At 38.9% G+C, this 19,377-nt stretch overlaps 4 protein-coding genes across 5 annotated transcripts; 2 read left to right on the forward strand and 2 right to left on the reverse strand.

Moving 5' to 3' along the window:
* Positions 1–46: 46 nt before the first annotated feature.
* On the forward strand, positions 47–2,573 carry LOC124413828. The gene is made up of 3 exons (XM_046894618.1): positions 47–170; positions 442–1,857; positions 2,047–2,573. The coding sequence occupies exons 2-3, from the start codon at positions 486–488 to the stop codon at positions 2,556–2,558; spliced, it is 1,884 nt and encodes a 627-aa protein (XP_046750574.1). The 5' UTR covers positions 47–170; positions 442–485; the 3' UTR covers positions 2,559–2,573.
* Positions 2,574–2,720: 147 nt separating this feature from the next.
* On the reverse strand, positions 2,721–4,800 carry LOC124413839. The gene is made up of 3 exons (XM_046894627.1): positions 4,665–4,800; positions 3,797–4,271; positions 2,721–3,367 (listed from the first exon to the last, which is right to left on the reverse strand). The coding sequence occupies exons 1-3, from the start codon at positions 4,696–4,698 to the stop codon at positions 2,851–2,853; spliced, it is 1,026 nt and encodes a 341-aa protein (XP_046750583.1). The 5' UTR covers positions 4,699–4,800; the 3' UTR covers positions 2,721–2,850.
* Positions 4,801–5,001: 201 nt separating this feature from the next.
* Positions 5,002–13,422, forward strand: LOC124416629 (Golgi-specific brefeldin A-resistance guanine nucleotide exchange factor 1). The gene is made up of 15 exons (XM_046897873.1): positions 5,002–5,260; positions 6,128–6,326; positions 6,466–6,693; positions 6,775–6,881; positions 7,081–7,591; positions 7,756–8,159; positions 8,283–8,460; positions 8,557–8,672; positions 8,836–9,024; positions 9,108–9,443; positions 9,729–9,937; positions 10,034–10,279; positions 10,362–10,860; positions 10,953–13,088; positions 13,221–13,422. The coding sequence occupies exons 1-15, from the start codon at positions 5,144–5,146 to the stop codon at positions 13,320–13,322; spliced, it is 5,577 nt and encodes a 1,858-aa protein (XP_046753829.1). The 5' UTR covers positions 5,002–5,143; the 3' UTR covers positions 13,323–13,422.
* Positions 13,285–18,851, reverse strand: LOC124416631 (zinc finger CCHC domain-containing protein 24-like). 2 transcript variants are annotated; one of them, XM_046897875.1, is made up of 4 exons: positions 18,377–18,851; positions 17,356–17,601; positions 15,996–16,160; positions 13,285–14,439 (listed from the first exon to the last, which is right to left on the reverse strand). In XM_046897875.1, exons 1-4 carry the CDS (start codon positions 18,602–18,604, stop codon positions 14,326–14,328), a joined length of 753 nt encoding a protein of 250 aa, XP_046753831.1. In that variant the 5' UTR covers positions 18,605–18,851; the 3' UTR covers positions 13,285–14,325. The 2 variants fall into 2 exon arrangements, with proteins under 2 accessions (XP_046753831.1, XP_046753830.1); XM_046897874.1 differs by having other exon boundaries at positions 15,924–16,160; positions 18,377–18,849.
* Between the last annotated feature and the right edge of the window lie 526 nt (positions 18,852–19,377).

The following is a 19,377-nucleotide window of genomic DNA, read 5'->3' on the forward strand; positions in this document are numbered from 1 at the left end:
ATCCGTAATCGGAATTATACATTCCCGGGTTTTTTCGTCGAGTCTGGTTAAGTGGCGGGGGATCGATGTCGCCGTCTGCCGTCCAGTCCAAAGAGTATAATTCTGTCAGGGATTCCGTGCACCGAAAACTACCGACCACGTGGTTTATTAAGTTGTCAAGTGCGCCGAAGGTAATGCGAAAAATAATTGATAGACATGTCGGGATAAAATTGCTAATGCGTCACTAATGTTATTTTTAATGATAGTTCATTAAATTCCAGCACCTTGCGGTTGCATTTCATTTCTAATATTTCGAGCAGGCTGCTTGTATAACCTCGAATAATATATATGTAACAAGATTGAAGTAGCACGCTATTTGACTTCGATTTTTCTACCTCGACAACTATTACTTGAAAATTGGTTGCGTCGTTACAAGTTGATGTGACTTCTTTGTAATTTCAGGTACCTTCCAGCTGCCTTGTCACTTTGCTTGAAGCTTATCCAACATGACTAGATTTACCCGAGCTAAGGGCTCCAAAGCATCCAATGAACGTGTGCCTGATGAGGCTACGCCATGGAGTATAATGAAAATGCAGCTCGAAGACAGTCAAACTGCATCTAAGACTGTCATGAAAAAGCCAAAAAATGCTACTGAGTTACTCGCAGAAAAGGATGACCTATTTTATTGTAATACTTCTGGGAATGTGAATCATGAATGGGCAGCATTTGACAATGTTCCAGAGCTACAATCCAAGAAAAATAAAATTGATAAATTACACAATATTGAGGGCAGCAAAAAGAATAAAAAGAAAAATCAGAAGTCTGTCAAGGTACAGGGCTCAAATGATGACTCTTGTAACAAGCAAGTGCTCGCAGTTTCTGTGAAAGTAAACAACAAAAAGCAGAGTGTCATTCAAGATACTGGTGATGAGGTCGAAAATTCTAGTACTACTGGTCAAGTTCAACCAAAATCAGCTAAGAAAAAAAAGCTCGATGTAAATGGACTGGAAACAGAAATGGCTGCAAAGATAACTGATGTGCCAAAAAGTTCAGACATAAGGAACAAAGCTGTCATCGATTCAAGCCCTAGTGATGCTCTGCTAGAGGCCAAGTCTAATTCTGTTGTGGTAGAAGAACGGTGTTCGAAAATTAAACAACACAAGGAATGGAAAAATAAATCGAAGAAAGCAAACCCTAATGCAGATATTGGTCAAGTGGCAATCGATCTGTTGCAGCAACATCAGAAAGCTGAGTTATCGAACGGTGATTGTGCAGTGGAAGATAGTATTACTAAAGCTCAGGTAGGACATTTCGAAAAGTTAAGTAAACGCCAAAAACGGAATAAAAAAAAGCAGAATAAAACAACTAACACGAACCTTGAAAATCAAAGTCAAGTTACTACTACAGACACCCAGAAGAATCATAGTTCTGAAGGCTTTGATGTACAAGGAAATGAATGGAGTAATCAGGTAAAATTTGGAAGACAAGCAGCCCGTCATTTGCACGGGCTTACATCTACCCAAAGTGGTAATCAAATTGACCAACGTAACAATTCCATTGAAAAAAATAAAGCATTTAGTGGAAAAAAAGGTAATTTAGAAACACAAGCTAATAGTAGTACTGAGGCTCACACTGAGAATTTAGTTTCTGATAATTCAAAGAAGGTTAATGACAATAATTCTCAGAGCCAAAAGGCTCAAAAAAGAAAAAAAGGCAAAAATGAGAAAGGGGAATATAAGAGACGCAAACCTGATGAAGGTGTTGTCAACATGATGATTAATGGCAATGAAGTTCAAGTTGTTAAGTACGATGGATTCCCTGTAAAAAAAGAAGATGCAGACCGCCTGGAGGAACTTAAAAAAAACATGATTATCAAAGGTAAATTTGCATAAGCTAGGTATCTTGTAAAGTAAGAGTTCACTGCAACGGATTTAAAGAATAATCTCACCTTTTATCTTGGCATCAAATAGTTCCATGCTTACGAAAACTTGTGACAAAACTATTAAGATACAAAACTATTTTGCTGTCGGAAAATATTTAGCAATTCAAAATTCCTTATTTTTACAGGTATTCCTCGCTCGGACATAAATATCGCAATGAAGTTGGAAAGGCGTAAAGCAGAAAAAGCCCTGGCACGTGAACGAAAGCGAGTCTGTTTTCACTGTCGTAAATCAGGCCATAATCTTTCAGATTGCCCTGAGCTCGGTCGTGACGAAGCTGGTACTGGAATCTGTTTTAAATGTGGATCTGCAGAACACACTCATTTTGAATGTAGAGTAGTTAAAGGCCAAGAATTTAGACACGCAAGCTGTTTCATTTGTCGAGAACAAGGGCATATCGCTAAACAATGTCCAGATAACCCTAAGGGATTGTACCCTCAAGGAGGCAGTTGCATGATATGCGGCGATGTGACACATTTGAAAAAAGACTGTCCAGATCTTATCAAGGAAAAAGAAGAAGCCAATATTACTGCTGATAAAATTACGAACAGTCAAATAGAATCGTTACATGAAGATAATACTAAAGAGGAAAAAGCCGATGATCAGAGTAAGGCCAGAAATAAAATCATCAAATTTTAATGTAAATATATAATCAACTATTCAATTTCTGTTATGGAAGCCTATACTCGGCGATAATTTCGAATAAATTATGTTTTCGGGATACTTGATTACAGCTCCGAATGCTCATTTATTATTGCATATGATCTTGGGATTATTTTCGATTGAAAAAAAACATCTGTATTGTCGATCACAATTTATTTTAAACAGTTAATTAAAACTAACAACATAAAAGTATTTTACATGGAAAATTGTAAACTGAAAACGATTAACCACTATCTTTCAAGATACGTAGTAGCAAAAGTTATTCAATTCAGAAGTCCTCAATCATACGCTTTTTTTTTTCAATGACTTTGCACAATTCTGAATATCTTCGAGCAACTTGGTCATATTCAGTACCACTGAGATCTTGGTATAATTTTTTTATTGTTTCTTTTTTCTGTATTTGATCTTCTACATCGGAAATCTCGCTGTCTAAACTGGAACCCAATAATTGATACGCTTCTAGTGTCATTGGTGTCTCGTGAAACATTTTCAAAATACAGTTCAATTTAGTAATTTTTCCCTGTACTTCGAGTACTTGTGCTTTAGCCAGTAAATTTGATGCATTCTTGAGTTGTGCGTCATTCATATCACTATATTTCAAATTTATCCATTCACTGAAAAACTTTTTATATTCTAAGATGTCTTTCTCGTACATATCGCATTCTTGTTCGATTTTTTGCTTCCATTGTAACTGATCCATTTCAAAAACTTCGGATATTTTTTTATGCCTGTTCAATTCGTCTGTCTTCTTGAATTCCTCTAAATTTCCGCCCAACACTGTGAACCTGTATACAAAAATAGGTCATGTTTATAATCCCGCGATTTTGTTGTTTGGAAATTAAGATATGAAAAATTTAGCTGTTTGAATTATGAAATATATCTAGCAGTTTTCATCATACAACCAACTTTGAAATAAAATTACACCAAACTTAATATCTACGCTGTGAGTCTATCACTTGAAATGTGACTGAAACTGGAAACTGGTTTATGATGAAAACGAAATAAGTATGTTTGTACAATAATTCTAACCAACAAGAATTCTTTCAGAAAGGATTAACATAGCAACCGTGAATACTGTGATTTAATACTTGTTACCTTCTAACTTTTTCAAAATCAGAATTTCGTATCTTGCCAAGATTAGTATATTACTTTAATTCAAGAAGAATGTGAATTTTTGACATAATTAGGTTTTCAACTTTAGAATCTAGCTCTACCTTGACAAAAATGCCTGAGCCTTCTTGCGTAGATTACAACTAACTGATTTTTTGATGCTTAGTTTTTCTTCATAGCTTAAATGAATTTTGGATAAGTTTGTGATTCCCAACAAAGTGATCTTTTCATTTATATCATTCGAATTGTTGGGTAGGTGCAGGTACTTTTCAACTTCATGGACTGCGATTAACTGTTTCAATTTTTTTGCTGTACTTTGTGGCAATTTTTCATCCCTATTGAACGATGTTTCTATAACACTTTCATACATCAGTTTCCTAATTGCATAATCAGAAAGTAGACCCTTGCACTTTGCAAATGCTCTGTTTATTTCCTCCAACTGAATAGTGCGTTTCTTAGTGTTAGTACATCCTACAGGAAATCGCATGGTTCGATTCTTTTGCCCCGAGGATTCCATTGACCAATCTATTGGACAGCGGGTGCTTGTTGAATGAGACATCAGCGATATTCCTGATATGTCTGTAAATAATTATTTCACTAGCAATGAAAACAAGTGGAAGCTGACAAGGTTGTCTATACAAAATTTTTTGTATATATATGTGCATAAGCGCTGACTAAAGACGGTTACCCTAATGGGGTTTTGTGTATCTTATGGGATTGTATTTTAGATGGCTTCCGAGGTAAGGAAGCTACCGGATTGCTAATATGTCATCTCATAGCCCCAGGTCGACTTATCCGCAGAATACCCGTCAAGAAAATTTGCCCAAGGGTAAACGTCTTTAAATTTTTCCGTCAACGGCATAAGTAGTAGTCAGTTTTCAGTACAACTTCAATAATAAATTACCGCCGATCTTCTGTAGACCAATTTCAATTTAGTCTAATATTAGAACGACATTTATAACTTGAACTCACTTGAAACTTGACTGACACCGCTGTAACTGGACATGTTGCAGTTGTTTTTTGTTTGCGGTATCTTAAATAAATTTAAAGCAATATTTTCAGCTCCTGTATTTTTAAAATGTCAACGGACTTGTAGAACAGTGCGCCAGACCGGAAATCAACGATGTTAGAGAATGGTGATCATCGGATCACCCGGATCACCACTAGTTCGAACGAAGCACTCGCAGTCAGTCAACGCGTTCAGGTTACTTTTTGTATTTTCACTTTATCTTTTGGATGAGATTGTAGATGGCGTGTCAGTCGTTCCCATCAAATTGACATGTAATTTGACGTAACAATCAACCTTCTATACTCAGCTATTTAACCCATGGTATCGTGTTGGAAGTCTTGACATTTGGCGATAGCTTATCGAGTTGCGTGCGGTGTATAGATCCGTGGTTGTGTGTACGAAATTGGTGAAGAATGATGTAAATGCGAGTATAACGGCGAAGATGAACATCGGGAAGATGGGCTGCCCCGGGGGCGGCCTTTACGTGGTTGAGGGCGAGGTCAGCCTCCTCATGACAGCGATGCGTCGAGGTGCCCGATGGTCTTCGCATTCCCATCAGGTTAGACGGGTCACGTCAGCTGATCTACCTCTTCGTATGTCTGTCTTATCTCATGGTATAGCCAATTCCACCGTTCAACAATAAATAACTTCATTCAACGTCTGCAGCAGGCAGGCTTGGAAATTTAAATTATGCATTTACCAGTCAGCGTTAATGTATTTCCTAAAGTCTCAATTGTGTACTTCTGTTAATTCATACATATAGTTTTGAAGTGAGCAGGCATTTTTTTCTTAGTTTCTTCATATGTATGTTACAGAGTTATTGAACTGATTGTGCCTGATTTGACCTTAGTTCGTAATTCATGTCCAGAACATGTGAAATATTCTCTCAATCTTGGAATGTCTCAATGATTTATTAATGATTAGCAGCTGGATGTGGATTGCGAATACATTCTTATAATTTGCAATATCATTATCATGCAGTAATAATATATTCCATAGAAAACTGTCAAATCTTTGATAGTTGGATGATACGGTAACCTTGAAACCTTAGGATCAGCAAGAATTTTTATCGTTTTCACAGAAAATTCGTTATATATTTTGTAATGTATTCAAAAATTTAAACTTTTCTACAAAGTCTCCCAACAGTAAAGTGGCATTGTGTTTACTTGAAAATAACACTGTAATATTGAGAAAAATTTGAATTTTTATGTTGTTTAGCGGAATTAACAGAATGATCTTCGATCACGAGAAAATACTGATATTCTTACATTAGAATTGAATAACAGACATGTAGAATAGATACAAATATTGCAAGTGCCTATTTATATTTGAAGATAATACCAAATATCACTAGTTACTATAATTGTATATAAAATTTCATCACTGCTGTCATTTCAAAATCTTATGAATATGATTGCACCCGTAGGATGAAGACCAGGATACGCTGATGAAAGGCCTAGCAAGTTTGAAAGAAGCGTTGAATGATGCTGATAATTTAGCCCATCTTGAACCCAGTGTATTTCTGGCCCCATTTCTTGAAGTCATCAGGTCTGAAGAGACAACCGGCCCAGTTACTAGTCTAGCACTATCAGCGGTTAATAAGATTATATCCTATGGCCTCATTGGTAAGCATGTACTGGCTACTTGCATTGTCTATCTTGTTCTGGGATATCCGAGTATAGTAATCTGTCTTAATCTGAAAAAGCAAATAAGTTGTCAATTTGACAGATCTAATAATGTAAGGTTTACTCATTTGAATGTTAGATCCTGATCACAACGCAGTAGCTCCTTGCGTTGAATCTGTAGCTGATGCTGTAACTCATGCAAGATTTGTGGGAACGGATGCTTCAGGAGATGGAGTGGTCCTTATGCGTATTCTGCAAGTTCTACGAGGTCTTGTGCTCTCACCTGCCGGCAACTTTCTTTCAAACGAAAGTGTTTGTGAAATTATGCTGAGCTGCTTTAGAATATGCTTTGAAACAAGGCTCAGTGGTAATTTTCTCAACTATTAGTAAATCAGGAACCTGTTGCATTATCTTTAATCTAATCAAAGACTGTATTGTGGTATTTTAGAGTTGCTTAGGAGAACTGCAGAACACTGTTTGAGGGATATGGTGCAGCATCTCTTCACCAGACTACCGCAATTTGCAGATGATACTAGGGTTCTTTTGAACATGAAAGTCAGTACTTGAATGCCGAGTGGTATCGTTAGCAATGTTATACATTTAAATACCTAGCCTAAACATGGAAATAAGCCACTTCGGCGTCTTCACTTCATTGTTTTCACGTTTAGGTCCGGTATGGTTTTTAGCTATGAAGCTATGAACAAAAATTTTACATTCAACTCTACTAACCAATGTGTATTTTATATGTATTTAGAAAATGAGAACCAATGGCATGGAGAATACCCGTACTAAAAATAGAAAGAATAAAATTCACGTTAAACAGAAATCTAAACTATCCCCTGATGATGATGAAAATGAGACACAACTTCTCAGTCCTGTTGAAAGAGTTAGAGCCAGTCATTTATCAACAACACCGATTACACCATCGAGTAATATTGTCGATATGCAAGGATCACTAGATCGTGGAACCCCAGACAGGGCTGATGACGAAAAAAGTGAAAACAAAATTAATGTGACTGAAACTGAAGCGAAAACAGAAGATTCCGACAAAAATCAACTCAATACACTGACTAGCATTGATCAGGATAATTCAAAAGATCCCGTTAAAAATGACGAATCTGCCAAAATTGAAAATAAAGAAGGCCTAGAACCAGCGTTACCAAATGATGCAGAAAAAGAAAGTGAGCATAAGGCCGATGAAGCTAAAATTGTACCTGATGATCAAGATAAATCTTCCGTCAAACAAAATCCAAGTATTCCTCAGGGTATGTTAAATCAAGTAATGATAATAATAGTTTATTTTCCGGTTTGGTTAAATGTTTTTCTCAATAGCAAAAACAAATGAATTCTGCATTTAAGATAGCTAGTTGGACTAAAAGCTTACAAAATTCAGAATTCTTAGACTAATAATATCGATCCCAAATTTTAGGGGATACACCACCGGAAGTAAAAGAAGAATCAGTAAATTTGGTGCAATCTCCAACTGGAAGTGTGGAGGACTTGTCTATAGACGATAATAGTAATATGAATAAGGAAGTTGGATTGCCAAAAATGAAGGAGGATGCAGAGCTTCCAGAAGAATATGTTAACACTCAGGGAGTGAGATTTACACCTCTCCAACAGTTGGCACCCTATGGAGCGTTATGTATTCGGGAACTCTTTAGATTTCTAGTTTCTCTTTGCAGTCCTCTGGACAAACAAAACACTGAAGTAATGATGCACTTAGGGCTCAGTTTGCTGCAGGTAACATTGGAAGTGTCCGCAGATACTCTTGCCAATTTCCCATCACTACTTTCTCTCGTCAAAGATGACTTATGCAGAAATTTGATCTTGGTAATTAAATAATTCTTACATTGCGGCTTAATTTGATTTGATACCTAAGAATTGACTTTCTTTTTTTGTACTCATTTGTGCAGTATCAATTTTATGGCTTAACTCTTTTCTTTCCAAATCTAGCTATTGGGGTCTGATAGGCTATCAATCCTTGCAGCAGATCTTCAAGTTTCATTTTTGCTATTTGAATCATTAAGAGAGTATCTCAAATTTCAAATGGAGTATTACTTCACAAAGTTGATGGAACTTGTAAATTCAGATTCAAATAGAATAACGTATGAACAGCGAGAGTTAGCATTGGGTAAGTTTTTACCGCTGAATATTTCCACAGTTCAACCACAAGAAAATAGAACTTTAAAATCAAATTTTGACAATCAATAATTATCCGTTGTTGCAGAAGCCATAGTGAGGCTATGGCGGATACCTGGTTTGCCAGCAGAATTATATCTTAATTATGACTGTGGACTCTATTCTAAAAATCTTTACGAAGATCTTACAAAGTTACTTTCAAAGGTAAATCAAAATCCAAGTATTTTGATGACAATTTCTTTATCACTTCCCACAACTTAGCATTTATGATTACCATTATATTCACATTTGTATCCTGTATAGTACGTATATGTAATAATAAATTTGCCTGAACTATCTTATAGGTAAATTAATCGTAATGTTTCAGAATGCTTCAACAGTGTCAGGTAGTATGCACAGTATACTACTGATATCGTTAGATGCGTTGATAATGTTGATCGAAGGAATTGAGTCCAGGTGTAAGGGAGTCGAAGAACAACGAAGAATTTCTCGACATCCACCGTCACAAAATTTACCTACTAGAGATGAGTTACTTGCAACCAAAGCTAACAAGAGAGTAAGTTCAAATAATGTGAATTACCGTTTATCAGGTCTTCTGTACAACTATTAGTTAACAGATTTTTTGACACTTTTTCACAGTGGCTAGTCCTTGGAACTGAACAGTTCAATGCCAAACCTAAGTCTGGAATCAATGTTCTTGCTGAAAAGGGCTTACTTGGGGGTACAATAGGTCGTCCAGATCCACAGAAAATTGCTAAACTATTGAGAGAAAATCCGGGTCTTGACAAAAAAGAAATAGGAGATTACATTAGCAGGAGAGATAACAGAGAAGTGCTACAAAGCTTTGTCGAGAGCTTCGATTTTCAACAGACGCGCATTGATCAGGCTCTTCGATTCTATTTAGAGTCTTTTCGACTCCCTGGAGAAGCACCACTCATCTCACTACTGCTTGAAAAGTTTGCTGAACACTGGCATGTAAGTGAAATATGATTTATTGATTCGTTATTTAATATCGAGAATTTTTCAACTGCTTGTCTATGCGTATAGTAGTAATATAATCGTTGATTAAAAGGTGTAGGTACTTAGTATACCGATCAGAAGTGTTATAGGCAAAAACATGGCATTTAATTCCTCATTATCTCTTAACATATACCAATGAAATCAGCTTATTTGAAATTACTGAACAAGAGAAGCCGTAGTTTGGTGCAGAATAGCAACAATTACTGAAGTTTGACAAGTTTTTAAATTGCCATTTTTTAGACTAGCAATGGAAAACCATTTGCTTCTGCTGATGCTGCTTTCACGTTGGCCTATGCTATAATCATGTTGAATGTAGACCAACACAACCATAATGCCAAACGACAGGGTAACCCTATGACTGCAGAAGAGTTCAAGAAAAATTTGAAAAAGGTTAACGGTGATGCTGATTTTGACCAAGATATGTTAGATGAAATTTACACAGCTATTAAGTGAGTGCAATAAAATTTACTTTTACGGATCTGTCAGTCTTGTCGTTTATCTGGTTGAAAACATTGTGATCATTTATTAAACCACTATATTTTTAGGAGTGAAGAAATAGTCATGCCAGCTGAACAAACTGGGTTAGTGAAAGATAACTACTTGTGGAAAGTGTTACTCCGTAGAGGCACTGGACCCGAGAGTACCTACTTAAAAGTCGGTAGAAGAGGAGAACTTGTTGACAGGGATTTGGCCGTACATGCTTGGGCACCTGTTGTAACTGCTCTATGTAGAGCCTATAAAGAAGCTTCAAACAAACCTTTACAGCGCAAAGTTGCTCAAGCATTCCTAAGGTGAGGACATAGTGTTCCTGTTTTCGCATCGTCATCAAAACCTTTCTACAATCATTATCTTGCAATTTTCTTACCCACACAGGTGTGCCTCGATCAGTGCCCACTATGGAATGAGTAGTGATTTAGATACATTGGTTGTCAGTCTATGTGAATTCACAGGGCTGGCTACAGGGGGTGAGCCTGAACAGCTGATTCTCCAGTTAGGAGGCAGTGGTCGTAGTCAATTAGCCGCACGTACTCTTTTTGAGGTAACGCATCGGCATGGAGATGCATTGAGAGCATCTTGGAGAAACGTCGTAGATTGCTTGCAAGCTGTTTATAAAGCTAAACTGCTGCCGAGAATTCTTACGGAAGGTGAAGACTTCCTTGATCTATCGGGGAAAGTATCCCTGATTCGAAAGAACGTCACTCCCAGAGCACCTCCTGTTGAACAAAGCATTTTTTCCAGCCTGTATTCGTACATTGCACCAGATGCATCTCGAGTTCCACCCGCTGCAGAGGCCACTGCTCGCAAGAGAGCAACGCAGTGCATAACTGATTGTAGACTTGAATTGATTATTGCTGAAAGTAAATTTCTACAGGTAAAAAATTTTTTGTCTGCCTTCAATATATTCGGATCAATAACTGAATCTGTATAATACGATTTTAATAAACGTAAATAATGTACTTTCAGGTGGAATCACTCCGATCTTTTGTGGGAGCACTAGTCGCAGCAAATCCCCACGACGAGGACCTTTCAGTTTTTCTTCTCGAAATTCTTCTTAAAATTACGATTCAAAATCGTGATAGAGTAATGTGCATTTGGCCAATTGTTCAAGCACACATCGAAGGATTGTTAACCAAGGCTGCCCGAGAGAACCATGCGTATCTGCTTGAAAGAGTTGCTGTTGGAATGTTAAGATTAGCAATTAGATTGTTGCGCGGCGAGGAATTGGCTGGTGCTGTTTTACCACCTCTAACACCGCTAACCCACTTACCTTCGGCAACAACTGCTACCTTGGCGAGGCAACTTGCATATGGATTATTCGAACTTTTAAAAACTGGTGCTGCCAACATCCATACCACGGAAGATTGGAAAGTTGTTTTTAGTTTATTAGAATGTGTGGGTGCTGGAGCATTAGCTCCAAAACATAACAATACAGTTTTAGATGATGCACCTAGTAGAACTTCAGTTTTGGATCCAAGACCTGTTAGTCCTATACCAGAATGGGTATTGGTTTCTCCTACTGGCACAGAAGCTCCCTTGCCAGTCACTGCCGATACAATAGTCTTGGACAGAGATCTACATGATCATGATCCAGCAGCTCTCGTCAAATGTTGTGAAAGCCTTGCATTCTTAGTAAGGGATGTTGCTCATGTCACTCCGTTCAACTTTGAACTGTGCGTGCGCTGCGTTAGAACGTTTGCGGAGGCTGTTTTAGTCAGTGCAGGAAAACGTCATAAGGCTCATAGCGTTCAGGAAGAACCAGCTGGATATCAACAAACCCCCATTCAATTATTGGATTTGATGCATACTCTGCACACACGAACTGCTCAAGTATTCCGTTGGTGGGCTGAAGAAGGAGGGGCTGCAGAAGGAGTTTCTTTGTGGCCACAGGGATGGCGACCGTTATTGCAAGGAATAGCAAGACTATGTTGCGATGCCCGTAGATCTGTTCGTACATCGGCTGTAACTTACCTGCAGAGGGCTTTGCTCGCTCATGATTTGGCACAGCTGGCTGCAGCAGAATGGTCTCAATGTCTCGAGCATGTTTTATTTCCTTTGCTGGCCCAGCTTCTGGGTCCAATAGCACCAAATGACCCAATTGGAGTAGAAGAAACTCGAGTAAGAGCAGCAACGTTGCTCTCAAAAGTATTTTTACATCACTTAACTCCTTTGCTGACACTACCTGGATTCCTGCCAATATGGCTTACGGTTTTAGATTTATTGAAAGCTTACATGTATGCTGATAATAGTGAACTACTTTTCGAAGCCATTCCAGAATCCTTAAAGAATATGTTGCTGGTTATGGCATCTGCTGGCGTTTTGGCTCCAAGCTCAAACCTTTGGTCACCTACATGGCGAGCGATCGATACTTTTCTACCTAATTTGAAGACGGAACTTTTTCCAGAGCCAGCCCCTCCATCACCTGATCATTCTAAACCACAAGTTGTAACATTACTTGGGCAGCAACAACCTTCTTTTCCAAGTCCAATCGCACCACAACCAGATATGTCTTCCCTGAAGCAATCTCCACACCAATCTGAACCCATAGAAGAAACCGCAGATATCTGTCCATCTCCCTCAGAGTCAGATAAAATTGTGATTGGTGGTACAAATCCGATACCAGGAACTTCGGCATCTTGTGTAACTGAGAATAAGGAGACTCAACAAGTGATCACTCTTGTAAATCAACCGGCCCCAAGTGTAGCTAGTCCAGTGGCTGTTCAGCCGGTGGCGCAGCAGACCTTCGACATCACTCAAATGCCGACTCAGCAGACAAATTTCGAACATCAGCAGCAGCACGAGCTTTATTTTCAACATTTGTCTCAGCAGCAAGAATATCAACAGTCAAAATCACATGCGGAATATCTATATTCGTCTTTGCATCAAACTGGACTTGATATTGAGACAGCTACACAACAGAATAACCAGCAACAACCTGCTACACAGCAGACTGAAACACAACTTCCGGTACTTCAACCTCTTCAACCACAGCAACAATATTCACATTTACATCAACAAAAACAGCAGGTGCATCAACAACCGCTCCAATATCCTGGGACAGCCAGTCCAGTTCATCAAATGCATCAGGGTTCTCCACCAGTTGTAAGAAATATTTCACTGTTCTTGCTATCCTCAAATTTATGAAATTTCGGGTACTCAAAGAAGATTTCAAAATTTAATCCCGTCGAGCACACATGCTTTCGAACTTATCTAAAAATATTCATTTGATTCCAGATGTCGACAGATGCATCCTCATCAGCCACTGTCTTTAATTCTGCAGCATATTTTTCAGAAGATCCCGCGGCGGATCGTCTTTTCACTGTCACCACGCCGTGATAACTGTACATTTTTTATGTGTATTGTATCATATAATTGTTAATTTTAAGTTTTATCACATCTTCTCTAAAATAAATTAATAGGTCTTGAAAGAAGATGACAAAAGATTAGACGTTTCAGTATCTTTGGCTTGTATATTTGGCACAGCGATATAATAATAATAACAATATTAATTACACAATAATAATTCTTTGTATATAAAGTTCTCTTTGTCATGGCACTTGGTGAGTAAATAATTATACAGAATATGATTATATAACATATACAACTCGAAATATATATAAATATACATGTATAAAATATTGATTAACACAAATTTATACAGATTAAGTGGCCCGCGGACAGGACCCAGTTTATACAGAACACATAGATCCGCGGGTTAGGCTTTACTTTACCGATCTCACCTCAGGCATAAATTTAATAATTTGGTATGAATTTCCATATGGAATTTCTATATGTTAATGTTTGCAAATGACTTGAAATTTTCCAAGTAGGTAAATACTCGATTGGTTCTTTCTTATTTAATACAAACCAGTCAGTAGACGTAAATAGCTTACCGAAGCATCTTGCCTCCTCTTCGGAGTTCCTATGGTTCTCTAATCTTAGCTGGGCTATAAATAGTGCCCGAAATAACAAATATAAGATCAACTGCCCCTTCCCACTATGTTTAATTTAAGCGTAGATTTATAAGTTATAACTAAAAGGGATAGGTGATATGCTGGCACAATAACATGACTACTTATTTGATCATCATGGAACAAGCGACAGGAAATATTACAGTAGCTATGAAGAAAAAAAGAATTATAATTCTACGTTAGAACTCCACGATGCTTAGACTTGATACCGAAGAGCGTTCGAAATCATATTTTTGTATGAAATTTCATCCTGCTTACGAAACCTTCACAGTTTTAGTTACGTATCCCTTGTAAGTATAGCAATCCATGGCATTATAAGTACACGAACGTTAAGGTACGAATGTGTAAACAAATAGTGCAGTAAGTAATTATTGCACACGTCTGCAATAATATCCTAGTGTCTTGCATTTTTCACAAAGATGTTGCGGGTGCACCTTGCTTTGATCGGAGACGTCCAGACCATCTGGTTTTTCCAGCGGGCGCTGGAAATAAAATATCTTTTTTTATCAACTCCGCTATGCTTCGATCTTGGCTTTTGATTTTTTTTTTTTTTTTTGGAAATTTGGCACTAGCAACGCCAAATTTTGAACGGCAATTGATTGATAATATTTTCTAACTATGGTTTTAACAGATGTCTTCGTAAAGATAGAGCCCACAAATCGTGTGGAATTGTCTGCAGACAAATATAGAATGGTAATTACACTCAAAAGTTGGGTTGTACTAGGATGTAACGGTGATCAGAGTTAATTTATACAATCTGTATGAAATCGTAACAGGGGGGCGACAGACCAGGAGAACCAGGAATAGTCAGGAAATCATGACGGTCCACAGGGAAAATTTGCCTCTTTTTGTAAATGTTTTTCAAAGTTCAACTATACTTTGTAATTTGGGTAAGCTCGATTTCAGAAATGTGTTGTTCTATTCTCCTTAAAGTAATACTATGTGTTGTGTAATTCAAATCTATATATTGGAAGGTGCATAATTTCTGGAGCTTCTGGTCGTAAAAGCGGCTCAACATTATCTAAGTTTCATGGAAAAAGGCCATGGAATTCTGAATTTTGTGACGGGAAAATTCAGGGAATTTTATATTAGTAAAATTGTCGCCACCCTGTTCACTCAAGTGATAATCCCTGTTGCTTTGTGTAGCTGAATGATGACTGATACAGTCCCTACATAGGAGCATGCCTAGATAGCTACGTAAATATGCGCATCTGTGTATTCGAGTAAATCTCAGAATTGAGCTCGATATATAATTAGCTTAGCATTTGCCAGATTACGCAGCACGAAACTCGTGCTAGAAATCGTTACTGTATATAGAACAATAGTTCAATTATTTATTTTTTTGCGTCGTGGTGTTGTACGGAGACCTACGCGTCGAGCTCTAAATAAAGAAAGCCGCGACTTCAGCCTGTTTCTCAGAAGCATGTATCATCATATATTTAAACTACTTGGAGAGTTAATAAGCCCTGAGAGGACTCCTACTATAACTAACAAATTGATTTTTTCTATTATCATTTCAGGACCCGCATGATCCGATTTGAAAAATTGCCTGTAGCAGAGTGGCCTGAGAAAGCGCCGGTGAACTGCATTATTTACACTGCGGCAGTCTTCGCAAGGATTTTGTGAAGGTATTCAAAGCCAGTTGCAGAAAAATTCTTGGTAAGTTTACGAATTTGCCTAACAATATTAAACTCTAAGACGAGCCAATTCGTAAAATTTTTAAAGTCTTCATCTTAATATCAGTGAATATTTATAAATTAAATGTCAGTGTGGCTCTAACTTGGATGCTACTCGTCAGTTTAGTCAACGCCTCGATTCGGAACGGAGAATCTGATAAATTATTGTAATTGAATCTCAGTGTACTCCTGATAATGAATTTATCAACAATTAGAGATTCAGCTAATGACTTATTTATTAATTGATCTAATATTAATTATAAGTTGAATGGGGATGTTTCGAAACTTACATATAGGGAGGGCGAGGGTGAGAGCAGCACGTGAGACGGGGATGTAGCTGCAGATGCCACCCCGAGACTCACCTGCTTGTGTGGATAGACGTTAATGTGACATTTGATGCATTCCTGCCCCATATTGGCCCAACTGTTCCCTGACATCCACTTGCGTTTGCATTTAGGGCATTTGTACTCTCCGAAGCATCTCTTTTTGCCCTGATAAGGTGTCAAGCCCTCGCCCTTGGGTCGTGCCTGTAATAAAAAAGAAATTACGTCAACAACGTGACCTATAAGGTCAGAAAAAATATTTTTCACGTAAGGTTTAGAAAGAAAATTGAGGGTTGCGTAGATTTATATGAAAATAAGGTTTTGACGAGTACTTAGATTGAAGTTTCCAAAAGCCCGGTAACAATTCCGGGTACCAATTTGCCATCCAGTACTTTTTTACTATTCGTTTATATAACATGCCTGAAATTAATCCATGCAGTGAAACCTTAAAAGATTAACCCTTGAGCTCAGCACTGACCTCAGGCGTCAGCCACTTCAAACCCGCGAGCGTAATACGAGCTTATCTTATATACCTATACAAGGATGTAGGGATAAGCTCACACCAATTCTGGACAAGGTACAGCATATATTGCAAGAGAGAACGGTATAATTCTTTTGTGTACTATTTATCTTGGTGGCTCAGCTGGAATTACCTACGCGTATCTCAACGATGTTGTTTTTATCTAACTTCCATTGTACTATCGGACTTTTCGAGAAATTTTCTGACATGTATCTGGGATATACATGTTCCTTGATCTTAATTTGTTATATATACATATATTAATATATGCATCATGCACGTATACAGTATTGAATGGCCGAATAAAATTGTAATAATTACGTATCGTACGTGTATGGTTACGAAGAATGAAAGCGGTTGGTGCGTGTTACACGGGCACGTGTTTGTGACTTATATGCAGGGGAAACTCGAGTGAAACGCGTGTCAGGGTGTAGTTGGTGCAATAAATATAGGGTCAACGCTTTACTTGAGACTTTAAGGCAGGCTAGATGTGCGTGGAGCCCCCATCATAGTTAAGTCGCGAGATGTTCTGCTCAATTAAGCCGTAATTTGAACGACCAACAATATTACTCCGGAGTACACGAGTGACGTAATATCGGTTAAACACTGGCATATTCTTAAACGGCATACCATATATCGCGTGATTACTTTACCCAGTATAACTGATTGTGAGTGCTTACTCGTTTACATTTCTACCCGTAATGTACCGGCTATGCATGTTAGAAATCTGGAATAACAGTGAATCATGAATTGTCTGTAATCGCAATTAACTGCTCAACTGTCTTTATCTATTTTAAAGAGATAATACATTTGCGGAGGTACGTTGCGAACAGAGAAATAAAAAATGCAAAATTATAATCTGCACAAAAAATGGCTTACCTGAGGGCAGTCTTTGATGTAGTGGCCTTTCTTGAAACACAAGTGACACAGATAGGTGGACGGTGGCCTCTTGGTAGGTTTTCGTTCCAAAAGGCCAAGTTCCGTAAAATGTTCAGCTAAATCGCCGATGCTGTCAGCTAAACTTCCGGGTCCTATCGGCGCTCCAGGACTGGCAGCATTTTGGTGTAAATAGGTCTGAGACGCTGCGGTCGGGAAGTTCCCCCATACTGCTGGGAGAAGTTTGTTCTGAAAGCGGAAACAATATTGCGGTCATTCTGCGACGTGAATATGCATAAATAAGCGTCGAAACGCTACTTTTCACGGATTTCCGTGCATTCTAATTATAATCGAATGTGTTGTCTCAAGAATTTTTCGGTCGGAAGACTTTTAAAGGATTACCTTTGCGGTCCGCGGAGCGGGAGGGTAAATTTAAAATCGCAAGTTGCATCATTGTAATCGCTAATAACCAGAAAGTGGAACTTGCTCTATCAAACTGCTAAAAATGGCGTCTGAACGCGCGTGTCAGCTAGAAGACGGAGGTGTAATTATATCTACGTCGTAGAAAGTGATTACAAAGCATAATATCCGCTCGCATTCTTCATTGACGTAACGAAAAATCGGAGCATTAAGGATTTAGAACTGTAGGACAGAGAAACATTACGTGAGCGCCGCGCCGGGAACGTTTTCAATTTTGTGATTATACCCGAGCCAAGAATACGAGAGTTTGACCAATTTATTTCTACCACCTTTATTCGACTCTATATCTGTGACCAAACCGTACCGCAAGGCTATAACACATCTTTCAAGCTTCAGTTGCTCTGTTCATATAGTCGAACTATCGTTTTCGTAATTCCACCACCGCGAGTCTATTTGTGGTACAACTCTAACAGTCTTGGAAAAACATAGAGATCCAATCCAGATTGGATGATGATGTGGAGGTTTGCCGTGATCTGCTACAAATCCAAAACCCTCAGGCATGTGACGGTTGAAATATTTGAAAATGTTGAAAAGAGCTGCTTACGCTCCGCACTGCGGTTTGCTCCGCGGGCTGGGGAGAATTCTGATCGGCAATCGCCAAGTAGACCCAGTTCAAAAGATGCGGCGGATAGTGGGGCTGCTGGGAAGTAACCTGTGACTGGGTACCAATGTTCCCTAGGCCGAGGCCAACCCCAACGCTAACGGCATTCGGCTCCTGAAGCTGAGGATGCTGCAAGTGTTGAAGGGGCGGTCGGGGGTGGCAGGCCGCCATCGTTCTTCGACCCTTCAAGGCCGAGGCGATCGGTGCCGGTGATGAAACAAAGTCGAAATTATGTCCTGGCTGAGGGGCATTTCCTCAGGCTAAGATCGAGCACCACGAGCCTGCGTCGAATCGGCTCTTTGTTCGCGACGCACGAAATAAGCACAACACCACTTCCTAGAGAACTCGCACCCGACAAGGGCCGGGAGCGGAATGATCGCACTGCTCTCGGAACACACAGCCTCCGCACTTGCACGGACACGCACACGTGGACGCCATCCACGTCGGGTTGGGTCGTGCGTGCATGAGTGCGTGCCTCTGTATTCTTACACTAAACGCTGCACGTCGGCCAAGCTTGGGCCACAAACTACGGTCGGCCAGCGATGAGATACCTCGATCATCTGGAATCATTGCCAATGGTGCTCTGCAAGTATACTTCGGGACCTCAAACCACTTGACAGGACCATTTGCATATGATCTTTGATCGGTATTTGCGTCTATCAGGTGTTCGTCGTCAGATCCCAACCGCCCTGAAGAGAGGATTCAAGAATTAATATTGAAACATGAGGACCCGTGGTCGTCACTGTTATCCCGGCATCAAAATCATCACCGGAATACGAAAATCCTGGTAAATTTGGAATAATTGGGATTGATAAAAGGAAGAAGGAACAGGATAAAGAGCGACTGCATACGGATTAAAATTCTCTCACGCTGTAAACGAATGAACGACCATATTATACCCGGGGATTTTTTGTCACGGGTAGACTGTAGCTTGAAGCTTGAGT

Source organism: Diprion similis, chromosome 2 (assembly GCF_021155765.1).
Source record: "Diprion similis isolate iyDipSimi1 chromosome 2, iyDipSimi1.1, whole genome shotgun sequence".
NCBI classification, from domain to species: Eukaryota; Metazoa; Arthropoda; class Insecta; order Hymenoptera; family Diprionidae; genus Diprion; species Diprion similis.